This window comes from Loxodonta africana, chromosome 11 (assembly GCF_030014295.1).
Source record: "Loxodonta africana isolate mLoxAfr1 chromosome 11, mLoxAfr1.hap2, whole genome shotgun sequence".
Taxonomy (NCBI): Eukaryota; Metazoa; Chordata; class Mammalia; order Proboscidea; family Elephantidae; genus Loxodonta; species Loxodonta africana.
In genome coordinates, this window is record NC_087352.1 from 89,417,079 (window position 1) to 89,435,848 (window position 18,770).

General features: G+C 37.9%; 1 protein-coding gene across 1 annotated transcript in view; it reads left to right on the plus strand.

Moving 5' to 3' along the window:
• Positions 1-18,770, plus strand: part of USP14 (ubiquitin specific peptidase 14) — a 45,993-nt gene that overhangs the window by 13,246 nt on the left and 13,977 nt on the right. Inside the window, exons 5-9 of the mRNA XM_003406363.4 lie at positions 6,464-6,522; positions 11,100-11,230; positions 15,711-15,791; positions 16,106-16,191; positions 16,867-16,981. Coding sequence (XP_003406411.2) covers positions 6,464-6,522; positions 11,100-11,230; positions 15,711-15,791; positions 16,106-16,191; positions 16,867-16,981 — 472 coding nt within the window. The remainder of the gene's footprint in view (positions 1-6,463; positions 6,523-11,099; positions 11,231-15,710; positions 15,792-16,105; positions 16,192-16,866; positions 16,982-18,770) is intronic.

An 18,770-nucleotide genomic window follows, 5' to 3' on the forward strand; every position in this document is an offset into this window, starting at 1 on the left:
TGTTGGCCATTGGAATATCCTCTTTGTTGAAATGTCTGTTCAAGTCGTTCATCTGTTTTTTGATTGAGTTATTGGTCTTTTTGTTGTTAAGCTGGGAAAGTTTTATATGTGTTTTCGATATTAGATACTTATTGGAAATATGGTTCCTGAAAATTTTTTCCCAATCTGTAAGTCGTCTTTCACTTTTTTGTTAAAGTCCTTTGATGAACAAAAACATTTAAATTTTATGAGGTCCCATTTATCTATTTTGTCTTTTGCTGTTTGGCCTTTTGCTAGCAGATAATCCATCGTTAAAAACTAAGCCTGACAGGCATATCTTTATATCTTCTTCTGTGAATTTTATGGTTTTCGTTCACATTTAGGTCCGTGATTTGTTTTGAATTTGTTATTATGTATGGTGTAAGGCATGGATCCTGAATTATTCTTCTGCATGTGGAAATCCAGTTTTCTCAGCACCATTTATTGAAGAGATGCCTCCTTCTCCATTCAGTGGTTTTAGCACCATTGTCAAAAATCAGCTGACCATAGATGGTTTTTAGTTATCGAATTTAACTTACAGAACAGTGTTCAGATTATAATTGTATGGCACATGAATTCCCCAAATGTCGGTCAGTTTGTCGTACTGTGGGCGTTTGCGTGTTGCTGTGATGCTGGAAGCTATGCCACCAGTATTCAGATACCAGCAGGGTCACCCATGGAGGACAGGTTTCAGCTGAGCTTCCAAACTGCGGCAGACTAGGAAGAAGGACTGGCATTCTACTTCTGAAAATAGTCAGTGAAAACCTTATGAATAGCAGTGGAACAATGTCTGGTATAGTGCCGGAAGATGAGCCCCCCCCAGGTTGGAAAGCGCCAAAAGATGACTGGGGAAGAGCTGCCTCCTCAAAGTAGAGTCGACATTAATGACGTGGATGGAGTCAGGTTTTTGGGACCTTCGTTTGCTGTTGTGGCGCAACTCAAAATGAGAAGAAACAGGTGCAAACCTCAGTTAATAATCGGAACATGGAATGTATGGAGTATGAATCTAGGAAAGTTAGAAATCATCAGAAATGAAATGGAATGCATAAACATCGGTATTCTAGGCATTAGTGAGGTGAAATGGACTGGTATTGGCCATTTTGAATCAGATAATCATATAGTCTACTATGCCGGGAATGCCAGCTTTAAGAGGAATGGTGTTGCATTCATTGTCAGAAAGAATATTTCAAGATCTACCCTGAAGTACAACACTGTCAGTGATATGATAATACCCATACGCCTACAAGGAAGACCAGTTAATATCATTCAGATTTATGCACCAACCACTAAGGCCAAAGGTGAAGAAATTGAAGATTTTTATGAGCTTCTGCAGCCTGAAATTGATCAAACATGCAGTCCAGATACATTGATAATTACTGGTGATTGGAATGTGAAAGTTGAAAAAAAAGAAGGATAAACAGTTGGAAAGTATGGCCTTGGTGATAGAAACAATGTTGGAGATCACATGATAGAATTTTGCAAGACCAACAACTTCTTCATGGCAAATACTTTTTTTCACCAACATAAATGGTCACTATACACATGGACTTCACCAAATCGACTACATCTGTGGAAAGAGATAATGGAAAAGCCCAATATCATCAGTCAGAACAAGGCCAGGGGCCGACTATGGAACAGACCGTCAACTGCTCATATGCAAGTTCAAGTTGAAACTGAAGAAAATCAGAGCAAGTCCATGAGAGCCAAAGTACGACCTTGAGTATATCCCACCTGAATTTAGAGACCATTTCAAGAATAGATTTGACGTGTTGAACACTAATGACTGAACACCAGAAGAGTTGTGGAATGACATCAGAGATGTCATACGTGAACAAAGCAAGAGGTTATTGAAAAGACAAGAAAGAAAGAAAAGACCAAAATGGATGTCAGAAGAGACTCTGAAACTTGCTCTCAAATGTCAAGCAGCTAACACAACAGAAAGAAAGGATGCAATAAAAGAACTGAACAGAAGATTTCAAAGGATGGCTTGAGAAGACAAAGTAAAGTATTATAATGAGCTGGAGATGGAAAACCAAAAGGGAGGAACACACTCGGCGTTTCTCAAGCTGAAAGAATTGAAGAAAGTTCAAGCCTCTAGTTGCAATAGTGAAGTATTCTCTGGGGAAAATATTAAATGAGGCAGGAAGCATCAAAAGAAGAAGGAAGGAATATACAGAGTCATTATACCAAAAAGATTTACATGACATTCAACCATTTCATGAGGTGGCATATGATTAGGAACAGATGGTACTGAAGGAGGAAGTCCAAGCTGCACTGAAGGCATTGGCGAAAAACAAGGCCCCGGGAATTGACAAAATATCAATTAAGATGTTTCAGCAAATAGATGCAATGCTGGAAGTGCTCAGTCATCTATGACAAGAAATTTGAAAGACAGCTCCCTGGCCAATCGACTGGAAAAGAGATCCATATTTATGCGTATTCCTAAGAAAGGGAATCCATCCGAATGCAGAAATCATCGAACAATGTCGTTTATATCACACACAAGCAAAATTTTGCTGAAGATCATTCAGAAGTGCCTGCAGCAGTGTATCCACAGGGAACTGCCAGAAATTCAGCCTGGATTCAGAAAAGGATGTGGAACCGGGGATATCACCGCTGATGTCAAATGGATCCTGGCTGAAAGCAGAGAAAACCAGGAAGATGTTTACCTGTGTTTTATAGACTGTGCAAAGGCATTGGACTGTGTGGATAGTAACAAATTATGGATAACATTCTGAAGAATGGGAATTCCAGAAAACTTAATTATGTTCATGAGGAACCTTTACATAGATTAAGATGCAGTTGTTCAGACAGATCAAGGGGGTACTGTGTGGTTTAAAGTCAGGAAAGGTGTGTGTCAGGGTTGTATCCTTTCACCAGACCTATTCGGCCTGTATGCTGAGCGAATAATCTGAGAAGCTGGACTATATGAAAAAGATTGGAGGAAGACTCGTTAACAACCTGCATTATGCAGATGACACAACCTTGCTTGCTGAAAGTGAAGAGGACTTGAAGCACTTACTGATGATGAAGATCAGAGACCACAGCCTTCAGTATGGATTGCGCCTCAACATAAAAGAAAGCAAGAATCCTCACAACTGGACCAGTGAGCAACATCGTGATAAATGGAGAAAAGATTGAAGTTGCCAAGGATTTCATTTTACTTGGATTCACAATCAACAGTTATGGAAGCAGCAGTCAAGAAATCAAAAGACGCATTGCATTGGGTAAATCTTCTGCAAAGGACCTCTTTGAAGTGTTGAAAAGCAAAGATGTCACCTTGAAGACTAAGGTGCGCCTGACCCAAGCCATGGTATTTTCAGTTGCATCATATGCATGTGAAAGCTGGACAATGAATAAGGAAGACCAAAGAAGAATTGACGCCTTTGAATTATAGTGTTGGTGAAGAATATTGAATATACCATGGACTGCCAAAAGAATGAACAAATCTGTTTTAGAAGAAGTACAACCAGAGTGCTCCTTAGAAGCAAGGATGGCGAGACTGCGTCTTACATACTTTGGACATGTTGTCAGGAGGGATTAGTTCCTGGAGAAGGACATCATGCTTGGCAGAGTACAGGGTCAGCAGAAGAGAGGAAGACCCTCAGCGAGGTGGATTGACACAGTGGCTGCAACAATGTGCTCAGGCATAACGACGATTGTGAGGATGGCTCAGTACCGGGCAGTGTTTCGTTCTGTTGTGCATAGGGTCACTATGAGTTGGAATCGACTCGATGGCACCTAACAACAACAACAACAGCCAATCAGTTTTCCAGAATGGTTGTACCAGTTACGTTTATATCAGCAGTGCGTGAGCTTTTCATTTGTTCCAAATCCTGACCCAAGAGTTTAATCCAGCTTATTTAGCCTATGGATTTAGAAACATACATGAATATATATGCTATAATTTTATTTTATTGACCATAGGCAAAGATTGTGGCCTATACAATCTTTGGTTTTTAGAAATATGAATCTGTCTCTTTAACCTTTTGTATGAAATTTCACAAGTGCTAGAAAAGTCAAGATGTCCTCTTCTTGTAGGAGATAGTTTTATAGATATTAAGTCAGCTTTGTTAATTACATGCACATTTTTTATATCATTTCCTAATTTTTTTTTACTGACTTGACGAAGACTGAAGAAAGGTATCGTTGTAGTACTTTGGTCTGTAAAGCATTAGCATTTCTGTCCATGAAGCCTCTCAGTACTTCTCTGTCAATTTCTTGTTTTATTTTTTTAACAGTTTATCTTCAGAAAGTTCAGTGTTAATTTTATTTGACCTATTGGATACTTTTGGAGTTCCTGGGTGACACACGTGGTTGAGCGCTGGACTACTAACTGAAGCGTTGGTGGTTCAAACCCACCCAGAGGTTCCTCGGTCGTAAGGCCTAGCAACATGCTTTCAAAGGGTCACAGCCTTGGAAATTCTGTGGAGTGCAGTTCTACTCTGCACACATGGGGCCACTATGAGTTTGAATTGACTCAACAGGAACTAACAATAACAAAAACAACTGGCTACTTTTTGCTTAATTAGAAATTATATATCTTGACAAAAAATTGAGATTTTTTTTTTTAAGGATGGTATTAAATCACCTATTTCCCTATTTTCAGCTACTTAAAAAAAAAGGATAATTGATTAGTGTAGTTTTGCCATAAATGTAGAAATATTTACTTAGTTACCCTAAAACCAGAAGTAAAATTCAGTAACAGCATCAGTTATGTAGAGTATGTTCTGAGATACATCTGCCGTATTAGTATGTACATCATTTTAACTTCAAAAGTTAACTTTAAATGATGCTAAAATACCTGAAACAGAAACTGTTACGATTTTCATACTTTAGTTTTAATGAACATTTGCTTCAGACATTATTGATTAAAGTTGAAAAAAAATTTTTTTTTTAAAGTTACAGCAGAAAGTTCCCAAAGGGAACAATCAAATGGAAAAGAAAACTCTTTAATTGAATATAATTTAACAGAATATTTTCTGTTATCTCTTTTTAATTCTACTTATATAAGCCCAGGGTTAAAAGAATTGTTATTGTGGTAAAATATATATAACACAGTTTTACCATTTTTAAGTGACAGTCATGTTTATATTGTGCAGCCATCATCATTATCCAATTCTGGAAGTTTTTCATTACTCCAAGCAGAAACTACACACCCCTTAAGCAAGTATTTCCTTAGTCCTTTCTACCACCAGCCCCTGACATAAACTTTTGTCTCGGGCATAGGGTTCTTGTTTTTTAAATTGAGGTATAATTTACATACAGTGAAATGCAAGTATCTTCATTGTTCAGCTTGTTCATTTTGACAAATGCAAATTCTCTGTGGTCCACTCCCTTTTCTCAGTCTCCCCCCTCCCCAGCCACAAACACACATTGATCTCGGATTGTTGGTTGCGATGAAGTGGATTCTGACTCATGGTGACCCCATGTGTACAGAGTAGAACTATTCCGTAGCGTTTTCAAGGTTGTGACCTTTGGAAGGAGATCACCAGGCCTGTCCTTCGAGGCACCCCTGGGTGGGGTTGAACCACTAGCCTTTTGCCTAGTAGTTAAGCGCTTGACTGTTTGCACTACCCAAGAACTCTTTGGTCTCATATTAGTTTTGCCTGCTCTGAAACTTAAAATAAATGGAATCATACAAGGTACGCTTTTCTCTTTTTTGGGTTGGTTTATTTCACTCAGCATGAAGTTTTTGAGATTGATCCATATTTTGATTATATCAGTAGTTGGAGTTGTTCCACATTCTTGCCATATTGGATGATGTCAGTCTTTTAGTCACGCTAGTGGGTGTGTAGTACATAAATATAATTTTAATCATAGTGGATATGCAACGCCCCTGTGTTTGATATTATGTGAATGATAATTTCTGATTTAATATTTCCTTTGGATGGCCAAACCTTTGTACTGTTATAAATTAATTGAGAATCATAAAACCGAAAGTGAATTTAGAAATCATTTAGTATAAACTTATTTTACAGATGAACAACTGACTCAAAATTCAGGTGACTTAATGTTATGTAGAAGTTCTGAATGTAGGTATATGATTTTTGATTTAATATTTTTGAGCCAATGCTTTTTTCTTCCTTGTTATTTCTGAAATTGTTTTATTTTCTTTGTAATAACAGGACATTAAATGTGTACTTTTTGTTTTCAGAAAATGTATTTTTTAGATGAATTGGACCAGGGGAAGGAATTTAGTGTACTCTCTTTTCTTAGCCCTCTTTTTTACCCATATAATGGTAAATTCTCTCTTTTCTTAGCCCTCTTTTTTACCCATATAATGCTTAAAGGAGCAAGAATAGAAGAAAATAGAAAGGTGGGAACAACTCGATGAGGCATGTGTAGTTGAGGGTGGCATAGTAAGTTCTTTTAATGGGTCTGTTTTCACTTGAGTTTCAGAATGAATTGGATCTTATTATTTAATTCTACCTTAATTTTCTAGGTATGCAGGTGCCTTGAGAGCTTCAGGGGAAATGGCTTCAGCACAGTATATTACTGCAGGTCAGTATCTTAAATACAGTACTTTTGAGAGAGGGTTGTAATAAGTATTCTTAAATGTTATTTTTTACTAACAATTTGTTTAGTGCCTTTTCACTTTGCCAGGTGTGTTTTCTAAAACGTCACCTCGTTGATATTGGAGTGCTTCTTCCATTAAACAACTTGGAACTTACTGTCAGAATTATAAACCAGTCATGACTGTCCTTTTGGAAAAATAACGTTTATAGCATTTGGTATCAGATTCTGTTGGTATGGTATATCTTTGGGGATAAGTTTGGGTTATTATAAGAGAGTGTTTTAGTCTACACTATTTTAGTGTAAAGAGGTGATTAATACATGAGCTATGAGGAGAAATAGAAATTCTTAAAGGTGTCGCAGTGAAACACTGAACTGAACACTTTGCTTGAAATGAAAACAAAGAGTTTTTTTGAAGGTTGAAAATGTTTCTTCAAACAGGAGAAACACAAGCACCCAGGCAGGGTGCTGCAGTGTTCCAAATTGCAAAAGGTGAGTGAGGCTTTTATCAGGTGGAGTAAACAAAGGGCTTCATGCTCTCAGGCATGGGATAGGAAGAGGTGCAAGGCAGAAGTTACAACGAGTTTTCAAATTACAGCTTTCTTAGCATTAATCGTTAAACCCCTGGAACACGTTTGACCAAGATAATCTTCTTAACATCAGCAAGTCTGTTTGTTAACATCCTGGGGGACAGTTCAGTCGACTTTCTGCATGTTTGCCTCTCCCACTTATTTTAAGGTAATAGGCTATACTTTCACAAATTCAGAGTCAGCGGAAACAGCGAAGGTCTCAGGCTTGGGTGTTTGGCACTTACTTGATCTTGGTTACAGAGTTATGAGACACTTACAGGGCCTCGTCTTTACTTAATATTATCAATTCTGTTCCTTACCCCCAGGGGCAATGTCAGCTAAAGTGTTCTCCCTGGGACAAGCTGTGTAAACATTGTTAGCAAACACCTTTTAACAAACAGTTCCTAGTACAAGCTGAAGTCTTGATTCTTGATCCTTTCTGTGTTACAAACAGTTAAACTTCTCCAAGAGGCTGAATTGTCTTTTTAGCAAAAGCAGAAACTTCTAGGTCAGACTGCAGTTTGATTCAGAAATGGAATTTAATTTAGATCTGAGTCAGCCTCCTTAGATCATGCCAGGTACCCCGGTTTTAAGGTCTGCATACACAACGGGTAGAGATAACTTATTTTTTCTTTACATGCAACCATATATCCCTCATCCCAGTTTTGGACATTTTTACAAATGAACTTTCACTTACGTCATTGAATTGATAGAATTTTCACAGCCATTCTTCTTTTTTTTTTTAAATAACAGCTTTATTGAGGTATAATTTACCCATTTAACCAATTCATTGTTTTTTAGTATATTTACAGTTGTGCAACCATAACCACGATCAATTTTAGGACATTTTTATCACCGCAAAAAGAAATTTGTTAGCATCAGGCAGTCATCTCCCTCCTCCACCAATCCGTTTTAGCCCTAGGCAACCACTGATTTTCTCTTTGTCTCTAGATTTGCCTATTCTCAGCTTGCATATAAATAAAATCATATAATATGTGGTCTTTGTGACTGGCTTCTTTCACTTGGCATAATGTTTTCAAGGTTCATTGATATCGTAACACGTATCAGTACTTCATTTCTTTTTATTGCCAAAAAATATTCCATTGTATGGTTATACCACATATCATTTATCCATTCACCATTGATGGATACTTCGATTATTTCCACATTTTGGCTATTATATATAATGCTGCTGTGAACATTGGTCTTTGGGCATGATGTTTTCATCTCTCCTGTGTATTTTTATACCTTGGAGTGAAGTGGCCAGATTATATGGTAACTCTATGTTTGTCATTTTGAGCAACTTCCAAACTGTTTTACAACGTGGCTGCACCATTTGACATTCCTCCACCAATGTATGAGGTTTCCAGTTTCTTTGTATCCTCACCAACTCTTGTTATTATCTGTCTTTTTGATTATAACCATTTTACCAAGTGTGAAGTGGTATCTCATTGTGGTTTTGATTTGCAACTCCCTTAGGACTAATGATGTTGACCATCTTTTCATGTGGTTCTTGGCCATTTGGTATCTCATTGTGATCAATCATTTGTTTTTAATACGGTAAAGAGTAAGAGTAGGTTACTTTCTGTCGTTTTGAGAAAGATCTTTTTTTCCTGAAAGTAGATTTGTTGAGATGAAGTTTTTTGCCAACCATTTTTATGTATACAATTCAGTGACATTAAATTCACCTTGTTGTGTAACCATCACCAGTGTCCGTTTGAAATGTAATTTTTGAAGTATAATTACTTCTTTCCAGTTCGTTTGATTGCTTAGGTATCTCAGAGTAACTCTGACTTAGAATTTCAGCACCTTCTCCTGTGTCATAAAGGAGACTTACAGTATTAGTGGGATGAAAAGTTCTTTACATTTTTGCCTCTTGAGTTTTCTAACTTTGTATTTTGAAATAACTTTAACTTTACAGAAAACTTGTAAGAATTGGGTTTATCATTCCTTCTATAATGCATGTTATTTATTTTTGTGAACCTTTTGAGAGTAAGGTACAGGTATGTCTTTTGAATATATCAATATGGGTTTCCTGAGAACAAGGACGTTCGTAACCCCAGGACAGTTATCAGTTTTCAGAATTGGGGAATTTATCATTGATGTAATGCTCTAAAATACAGACATTTTTCAAATTTTGCCCCAGTAATTTCCATTATGAAGTTATCTTTTTCTTTCTGCTTCAGGATCCAATTCAGGATCACACAGGGCACGTAATTATCATGCCTCCCTAGCCTCCTTTATCTGGAATTTTTTTCTTTACTTTTTCTTTTAAACTAACGAAATTACTTTTGAGTAAACCGTTAAAAAACCAGTTACCATCGAGTCAACTCCAATTCATGGTGACCTCGTGTTTCAGAGTAGAACTGTGCTCCACAGGGTTTTCAATGGCTGAGTTTTTGGAAGTAGATCACCAGGCCTCCAGAGTTGCCTCTGGGTGGACTCAAACTGCCAACGTTTCAGGTAGCAGCCAAGCATGTTAACCATTTACACCATCTAGGAACTCTAAAACAATAGTAAATATTAAATCATGTTTTATTGCCTGGTATATACTTTAAAATGCTAGTAGTGGTACCTAAATTTTAGCCCTACAAAAATATTTTTTCCAGCATTGTGCTATAGTTTTTTTTTAATTCAGAAACATCTTATTGGGCATCTATTTTGTGCTAGTATTTGCTGGGCTTCAATCTGTATAATGGTAGATAACATTTCACATTTTAGGTATTAACAGAACAGTACAAGCGACGTGTTACGGATTGAATTGTGTCCCCCAGAAGTTTGTGTCAACTTGGCTAGGCCATGATTCCCAGTATTGTGTGATTGACCACCATTTTGTCATTTGATATGATTTTCCTATGTGTTGTAAATCCTGCCTTTGTGATGTTAATGAGGCAGGATTAGAGGCATTATGTTAATGAGACAGGACTCACTCTACAGGATTAAATTGTATCTTGAGTCAATCTTTTCTGAGATAAAAGAGAGAGAGTCGAGCAGAGAGATGGGGGACCTCGTGCCACCAAGAGTGAAAATCTGGGAGGGGAGCTTGTCCTTTGGACCTGGGGTCCCTGCATAGAGAAGCTCTGAGACCTGGGAAGATTGATGACAAGGACCTTCCCCCAGAGCTGACAGTGAGAGAAAACTTCCCCTGGAGCTACACCCTAAATTTGGACTTCTAACCTTCTATACTGAGAGAATAAATACCTCTTTTTTAAAGCCATACACTTGTGGTATTTCTGTTACAGCAGCACTAGATGACTAAAGATACCAGGATAAACTGGATTAGAGTTTTGCTGTACGTGAAGTTCCAGTGGATGGGCCTCTTTGAATGCAAGGTCCAGTAGCAGGTAGGAAGTCAGCAGAGGAAGAGTATTCTGAATTCAGGATGAAGAGCTCAGTTTATGATCCTGAGATTTATAATGGTGAGAGGGGATAGCCAGGGGAAAGTTTTTGAAAAAGGTAAATTAGTTTTGGTTCTTTGCCGTTCAGTAGAGTCAGAAAGTGTATCTAAGGAGCCAGATTTCAATTTTAGGAATTCAGTAGATGAGAAGCATCTATGGATTCAAAGGGGGAGGTAGCTGGGAGCGGTGACCTGAAGGCTTGGTCCATAGTGGAAGAAAGTCACATTATGTTGGTTTGATTCCTAGAAGAGGTTATGTGCTCTCTCTATTGAATTCATACACTCTGCTTTGTTTGGGAAGACAAATGCTGACAAGGAGAGAGAGAAGCAAAGCCCAAAAATTGTTTGTAGCTAGTGACAGAGTCTTCTGGTAAGTTGTTTAAGATTTAAAAGTAAATATTTGAGAAGTGACAGAGTCTTCTGGTAACTTGTTTAAGATTTAAAAGTAAATATTCTTTTTTTATTAGGTGTCAACAATTTCAAAAGGAATCGATATACCTAAAAATAGTTATTAATAAGTTTTTCTTTATTTTAAGAATTTAGTATTATGTATTAAATATGTCACTGTTTTACTAAGGAGTGTTTGCTTTGTTTTTAAGCCCTTAGAGATTTGTTTGATTCCATGGATAAAACTTCTTCTAGTATTCCACCCATTATTCTACTGCAATTTTTGCACATGGCATTCCCACAGTTTGCAGAGAAGGGCGAACAAGGACAGTATCTTCAACAGGTAATCAGTTCAAGGTTTTGTGGTTTTCATTTTGTAAAACTTAGGTTTCGTATAGTTAATACAACTATGCCCATACTTGATTGGCATGTATTTGGAAATACAAATATTAGTCTACCCTAGTTCACATAACCATTATCTCTTGCCTTTACTGTTTTGTAACCTATTAGATGATCATCCTGCTTCTGCATTTTTTTTCCACATAGCCTCTGTGTCCTTTTTTAAAAAATTTTATTTCAGTAGCCAAAAACCCATTGCTGTTGAGTTGATTTTGACTCATAGCAACCCCACAGGGCAGAGTAAAACTGCTCCATAAGGGTTTCCAAGGAGTGGCTGGTAGATTTGAACTGTTGGCCTTTTGGTTAGCAGCCAGGCTTTTAACCACTGTGCTACCAGGGCCCTTATTTTGGTAAAACAGATATAAATTTGCCATTTTAATCATTTTTAAGCATGATAGTCACAATGTGGACCATCACCACTATTTCCCTAGGTTTTTCATCATCCCAAAGAGAAACCTGTACTCTTTAATTCCCCATTCCTACCTACCCTTTCAGACTGTAGCAGCTGATAAAAATCTTCTATTTCTTCATCTTTGGCCCTAGTAGTTGGTGCGTAAATTTGAATAACAGTCGTATTAACTGGTCTTCCTTGTAGGCGTATGGATATTATCACTGACGGTGTTGTACTTCAGGATAGATCTTGAAATGTTCTTTTTGACGATGAATGCAACACCATTCCTTTTCGAGTTGTCATTCTCAGCATAGTAGACTATATGATTGTCTGATTCAAAATGGCCAATACCAGTCCATTTCAGTTCACTAATGCCTAGGATATCGATGTTTATGTGTTCTATTTCATTTTTGATGATTTCCAATTTTCCTAGATTCATACTTCGTACATTCCAGGTTCTGATTATTGATGGATGTTTGCAGCTGTTTCTTCTCATTTTGAGTCGATTGGAATGCGAAAGTTGGAAACAAAGAAGAAGGATCAGTAGTTGGAAAATATGGCCTTGGGGATAGAAACAATGCCAGAATGATAGAATGTTGCAAGACCAACGACTTCTTCATTGCAAATACTGTCTTTCACCAACATAAACGGTGACTATACACAAGGACCTCGCCAGATGGAACACACAGAAATCAAATTGACTACATCTGTGGAAAGAGACGATGGAAAAGCTCAATATCATCAGTCAGAACAAGGCCAGGGACCGACTGTGCAGCAGACCATCAATTGCTCATATGCAAGTTCAAGCTGAAACTGAAGAAAATCAGAGCAAGTCCACGAGAGCCAAAATATGACCTTGAGTATATCCCACCTGAATTTAGACACCATCTGAAGAATAGATTTCATGCATTGAACACTAGTGACTGAAGACCAGACGAGTCGCAGGACATCAAGGACATCATCCATGAAGAAAGCAAGAGGTCACTGAAAAGATAAGAAAGAGAGAAAAGACCAAGGTGGATGTCAGAGGAGACTCTGAAACTTGCTCTTGAGCATCAAGCAGCTAAAGCAAAAGGAAGAATTGATGAAGTAAAAGAACTGAACAGAAGATTTCAAGGGGCCTCTCGAGAAGACAAAGTGTATTATAATAACATGTGCAAAGAGCTGGAGATGGAAAACCAAAAGGGAAGAGCACGCTTGGTGTTTCTCAAGCTGAGAGAACTGAAGAAAAAATTCAAGCCTCAAGTTGCAACAGTGAAGGATTCCATGGGGAAAATATTAAACGATGCAGGAAACATCAAAAGAAGATGGAAGGAATACACAGAGTCATTATACCAAAAAGAATTAGTCGATATTCAACCATTTCAAGAGGTGGCATATGGTCAGGAACTGATGGTACTGAAGGAAGAAGTCCAAGCTGCTCTGAAGGCACTGGCGAAAAACAAGGCTCCAGGAATTGATGGAATATCAATTGAGATGTTTCAACAAACAGATGCAGCACTGGAGGTGCTCACTCGTCTATGCCAAGGAATATGGAAGACAGCTTCCTGGCCAACTGACTGGAAGAGATCTATGTTTATTCCTCTTCCCAAGAAAGGTGATCCAACTGAATGTGGAAATTATAGAACAATATCATTAATATCACACGCAAGCAAAATTTTGCTGAAGATCATTCAAAAACGGCTGCAGCAGTATATCGACAGGGAACTGCCAGAAATTCAGGCCGATTTCAGAAGAGGACATGGAACCAGGGATATCATTGCTGATGTCAGATGGATCCTGGCTGAAAGCAGAGAATACCAGAAGGATGTCTACCTGTGTTTTATTGATTATGCAAAGGCATTTGACTGTGTGGATCGTAACAAATTATGGATAACACTGCAAAGAATAGGAATTCCAGAACACTTAATTGTGCTCATGAGGAGCCTTTACATAGATCAAGAGGCAGTTGCTCAGACAGAACAAGGGGCTACTGATTGGTTTAAAGTCAGAAAAGCTGTGCGTCAGAGTTGTATTCTTTCACCATACCTGTTTAATCTGTATGTTGAACAAATAATCTGAGAAGCTGGACTGTGTGAAGAAGAACGGGACCTCAGGATTGGAGGAAGACTCATTAACAACCTGCGTTATGCAGTGACACAACCTTGCTTGCTGAAAGTGAAGAGGACTTGAAGTACTTACTAATGAAGATCAAAGACCACAGCCTTCAGTATGGATTACACCTCAACATAAAGAAAACAAAAACCCTCACAACTGGACCAAAAAGGAACATCATGGTAAACGGAGAAAAGATTGAAGTTGTCAAGGATTTCATTTTACCAGGATCCACAATCAACAGTCATGGAAGCAGCAGTCAAAAAATCAAAAGATGCATTGCATTGGGCAAATCTGCTGCAAAGGATCTCTTCAATGTTTTGAAGGGCAAAGATGTCACCCTGAAGACTAAGGTGCGCCTGACCCAAGCTTTGGTATTTTCAGTCACATCATATGCATATGAAAGCTGGACAGTCAATAACGAAGACCGAAGAAGAGTTGACGCCTTTGAATTGTTTGGTTGGGTGAAGAATATTGAATATACTACGTGGACTGCCAAAAGAACGAACAAATCTGTCTTGGAAGAAGTGCGGCCAGAATGCTCCTTAGAGGCAAGAATGGCGAGATTGCGTCTTACATACTTTGGACATGTTGTCAGGAGAGATTAGTCTCTGGAGAAGGACATCATGCTTGGCAGAGTACAGGGTCAGCGGAAAAGAGGAAGACCCTCAACGAGGTGGTTTGACACAGTGGCTGCAGCAGTGAACTCAAGCGTAGCTGTTGTAAGGATGGCGCAGGACCGGGTAGTGTTTCGTTCTGTTGTGCATAGGGTCGCTATGAGTCGGAATCGACTTGACGGCACCTAGCAACACCACCTACACCAGCCCCTGCTAACCGCTTATCTACTTTTGCTGTTTTAGATATTTGATGTAAGTGGGATCATGCGGTATTTGTCCCTTTGTGACTGACTTATTTCAAAGTTCCTTCATGTTGTACCGTGTATCATTTCACTTTATGGCTGGATAATACTCCGTTGTATGTATGTACCACGTTTTGTTTATCCAGTCATCTGTTGGTAAATGCTTGTGTTGTTTCTACTTTTTAGCTATTGTGAATAATTCTGCAGTAAACGTTGCTGTGCAGGTGTCTGTTTGAGTCCCTATTGTGAATTCTTTTGGGCATATATCTAAGAGCGGAATTGCTGGATCATATGGTAATTTTATGTTTAATTTTTGAGGGACTACCAAACTATTTTCCCCAGTAGCTGTACCGTTTTACATTCCCATCAGCAGTGAGGGTTCCGAGCCATTGGTGGGTTTGAACTGCCAGCCTTTAGGTTAACATCCCAGCGCTTAACCATTGCACCACCAGGGCTCCTTTAATAGCCATCTTACCTGTGCCTATCAAGTCACTTCTGATGCATAGCGACCCTATAGGGCAGAGTAGAACTGCCTCATAGGGTTTCCAGTACTGTGATCTTTAGGGGAGCAGACTGTCACATCTTTCTCCCATGGAAAAGCTGGTGGGTTTGAACCCCTGACCTTTTGATTACCATCCAACTACCTAATCACTGCGCCACCAGGGCTTCTCATAGTTAACCTAGCCAAACCTAATCCATCGTTGTCGAGTTGATTCTGACTCATAGTGACCCTTTAGGACAGAGTAGAACTGTTCCATAGCAATTGAGCTCTTAACCATGTCCAGCTTTTTAACTACCAGGGCTCCATAGGTAACCTAAAAAAAAAAAAAAAAAGTGGGTATAAATTATAGTTTTGATTTGCATTTCTCTAATGTCTAATGATGTTGAATATCTTTTTGTGTGCTTACGAGTGAATGAACCACTTTATTTGAAGATCATATAGTTTCTAATTTGCGTTATTATTTTAAAAGAAGAAAACAGCTTTCTGCTCTAAGGAAACAGTAATATTTTGGAAGGATTTTATAGACCAGACATCTCCATAGCCTGAATTACTTACTGTGTCATTTTTTTTTATCACAGGATGCTAATGAATGTTGGGTACAAATGATGCGAGTATTGCAACAGAAATTGGAAGCCTTAGAGGATGATTCCGTTAAAGAGGTAACTGAAATATAAATATATTCGTGACTGGAGACATTCATTATGCCTTGATTTTGTTTGCTTTTGTTTTTCCTCCCCCCAAAGGCTTTGATAAAGATATAAATTCATCTTAGTAGGTAAATATGTATGTACTTCAATATTTTAGATGCCAAATCCATAATCAGAATTGGAAAGGTTGTATTTGAGACTTGAATTCAATTTCTTACTTATTAAACTTAATCCGTTGATTTTGTTGAGTGTCTGTAATCCTTTGGTAATGTGTTGATAGCTGTATAAAGTAAAATTGGGTTTTTTATTTCGTTTTAATTTTGCAGACAGATTCTTCATCTGCATCAGCAGTGACACCTTCTAAAAAGAAGAGTTTAATTGATCAGTTCTTTGGTGTTGAGTTTGAAACTACGTATCCTTATGAGCCAAGATTTGTATAGACTGTACTCATAATTTACTAGAGATGGATGGGGTATGAAGAAAAGATATTCTTCAGAGGCTTTTATGCCTAAAATATATAAAACTGGACACTAGGAATTTGGAAGATATATACTCACTTGTGTGATCTTGAAGTGCAGATAAATGTATACTTTAAGGATATCCATTATCGCTACAGGTATCTTTAGCAGAATCTGCCTTACTGTTCACCTCATAGAGAATTTGTAATTATAGAAAACGGAGTGTATCTACCAACTAAACTATGTACACAAGATTGGACCAATACATAAGAAGTGAATCCAGGGAAGTACTGTTCTCTAGATCACGAGATGGAACTTAGAAAAGATTTCTGTTTATGTATTTATGGGTCATTAAGACAGTGTTAAGACTGTATTAAAGACCAACTTATATTCATTTAGGGTTCATCATTTGCAGTTGATCCTTTTATATGTATTCTTTATTCAACGTTTTTAGAGTTGTTGGTAGGAGAATGAGCATTCTAAAGTATATTGAACTGGGATCTCTGTCGTGAGACCAAAATGTTTTAAATACTCCTACAATTTTAGTAGCATTAAAATAATTTATTATATTCAAGATTACCTAGCTAATTGAATACGTATTTGCATACTCCTTATCTTGCTTCACAAAGCATGAAATGTACAGAATCTGAAGAAGAAGAAGTCACTAAAGGAAAGGAAAATCAGCTTCAGCTTAGCTGCTTTATCAATCAAGAAGTCAAATACCTTTTTACAGGACTTAAACTGGTAAGGACAATTCTATTGGGAAATCAGATAAACTTCAACGTAGCTTTTAATTTCATAGATGTAAACATCATTAACATGGTTTCACATACTATTAAATAGTCACATATTTCCCTTTTAATCAGTAAGGGTACTTCTGTAGCTCGCGCTGGTGGCATGGTGGTTAAGCGTTTAGCTGCTGACCAAAAGGTCGGCAGTTTGAATCCACCAGCCACTCCTTGGAAACCCTATGGAACAGTTCTACCCTGTCCTGTAGGATTGCTATGCGTTGGAATTGATTCAGTGGCAACAGGTTTGGTTTTTTGATTTTTGTAGCTGACGTGATAAAGTAGCACGTAGCACCTTGTGTTGTGGTTTGCTTTATTTTAGAGCTCTCAATAAATGTTTGTTGAATGAGAGATTTATTTTTTCCTTAGAGGTATTTGTTTTTATGGGCCCTGTAATTTGGGGTATTAAGGCAAATTATAGTTACTCTAAGGGTCAGTTTTCTTACATGAAAAATGAGAGTAATTAGAAGGTTTTTTGTGAAAATTAAATGAGAATTCATATTATGGTCTGACTGCAAAGATCCTGCTGTTAACCATTGTGGGTGACCATTTAACTTATTGTCCAGACCAGGACCCTTTTGAGAGTAAATGGGGGGTGTATTAATAATTACGAGGTATAAACTTGGATTGTACCATGCAAATTGGCATAGAATCATTCCACCGTTGGACTGTATTGCCTTGAGACCCTAGAATTTAAGTGACATAATTATGGTTTGTGGCAGAGCCATGATAACTAGAACTTGGTTTTCTCAGTATTCCATCAGTACTGTTTCCCTAGTGCCATACTAAAGTACACACTCACAGGAAATGCATATGTCCTCTGCTCATTGATGAAATATAACAGTTTTGCCACTGCCTTATTAATTTGGAATGTTTTGGGGAATTTATACATTTTCTGAAGGATCTTCCAGTTTGAACCATACCTTCTTTTAATAATTTTCAAATTGCAGTTCAGATGATTTTAATGACTTTCAAAAGCACTGAAATGAAGTTGTTTATTTTGAAAGTTTGTAATTGTAACATAAAGATAATTTGCAAGAGAGCTTGGAGAGCAGAATTAAAAAAAAATTTGATTTGGTTCTTAATGCTGTCTCCTCTAGCCATGACCAGTAAGTAGAGGTCTTTTTTTTTGTTTTTTTTAAGCAGAGGTTTTTAAGAAAGAAAAGTAATTAAGCAAAAACCAAAACTGGACCCTTTGCCAGCAAGTCGATTCTGACTCATTGCAACCCTATAGGACAGCGTAGAACTGCCCTGTAGGATTTCCAATGCTTTAAATCTTTATGGAAACACACTGTCATATCTTTCTCCTTCAGAGTGTCTGGTGGGTTTGAACCACCAACCTTTTGGTTAGCAGCTGAGCACTTAACCACTGAGCCACCAGGGCTTCTTAGGCAACAAAATACAATGGAGTGTTTGAGTAGGTGCTTTGTATAGATGATTTATCTGGGAGGCAGGAGGGATGGGCTGGTAGGCAGTGAAGTTACGGTAGGAATTACACTATTACAAGATAATCTTTTGCAGAGGAGCACCCATCTATAGTTGGGGGTAAAGTTGGTGAGGGATGGGTTGGTGAATGAAGATGTAAGAATGAGGTAGTGATACTGGGGGGAGAGTTGTGGTTAGATGGCATCGATATGGTATAGCTTTTAAAGGAGGTTCATTTTCAAAGCACACAAAAATGAGCTACCTGCCAAGAGTCCTATAACATAAATCATGGCCAGCAGATTTCGGGGTATCAAAAAATG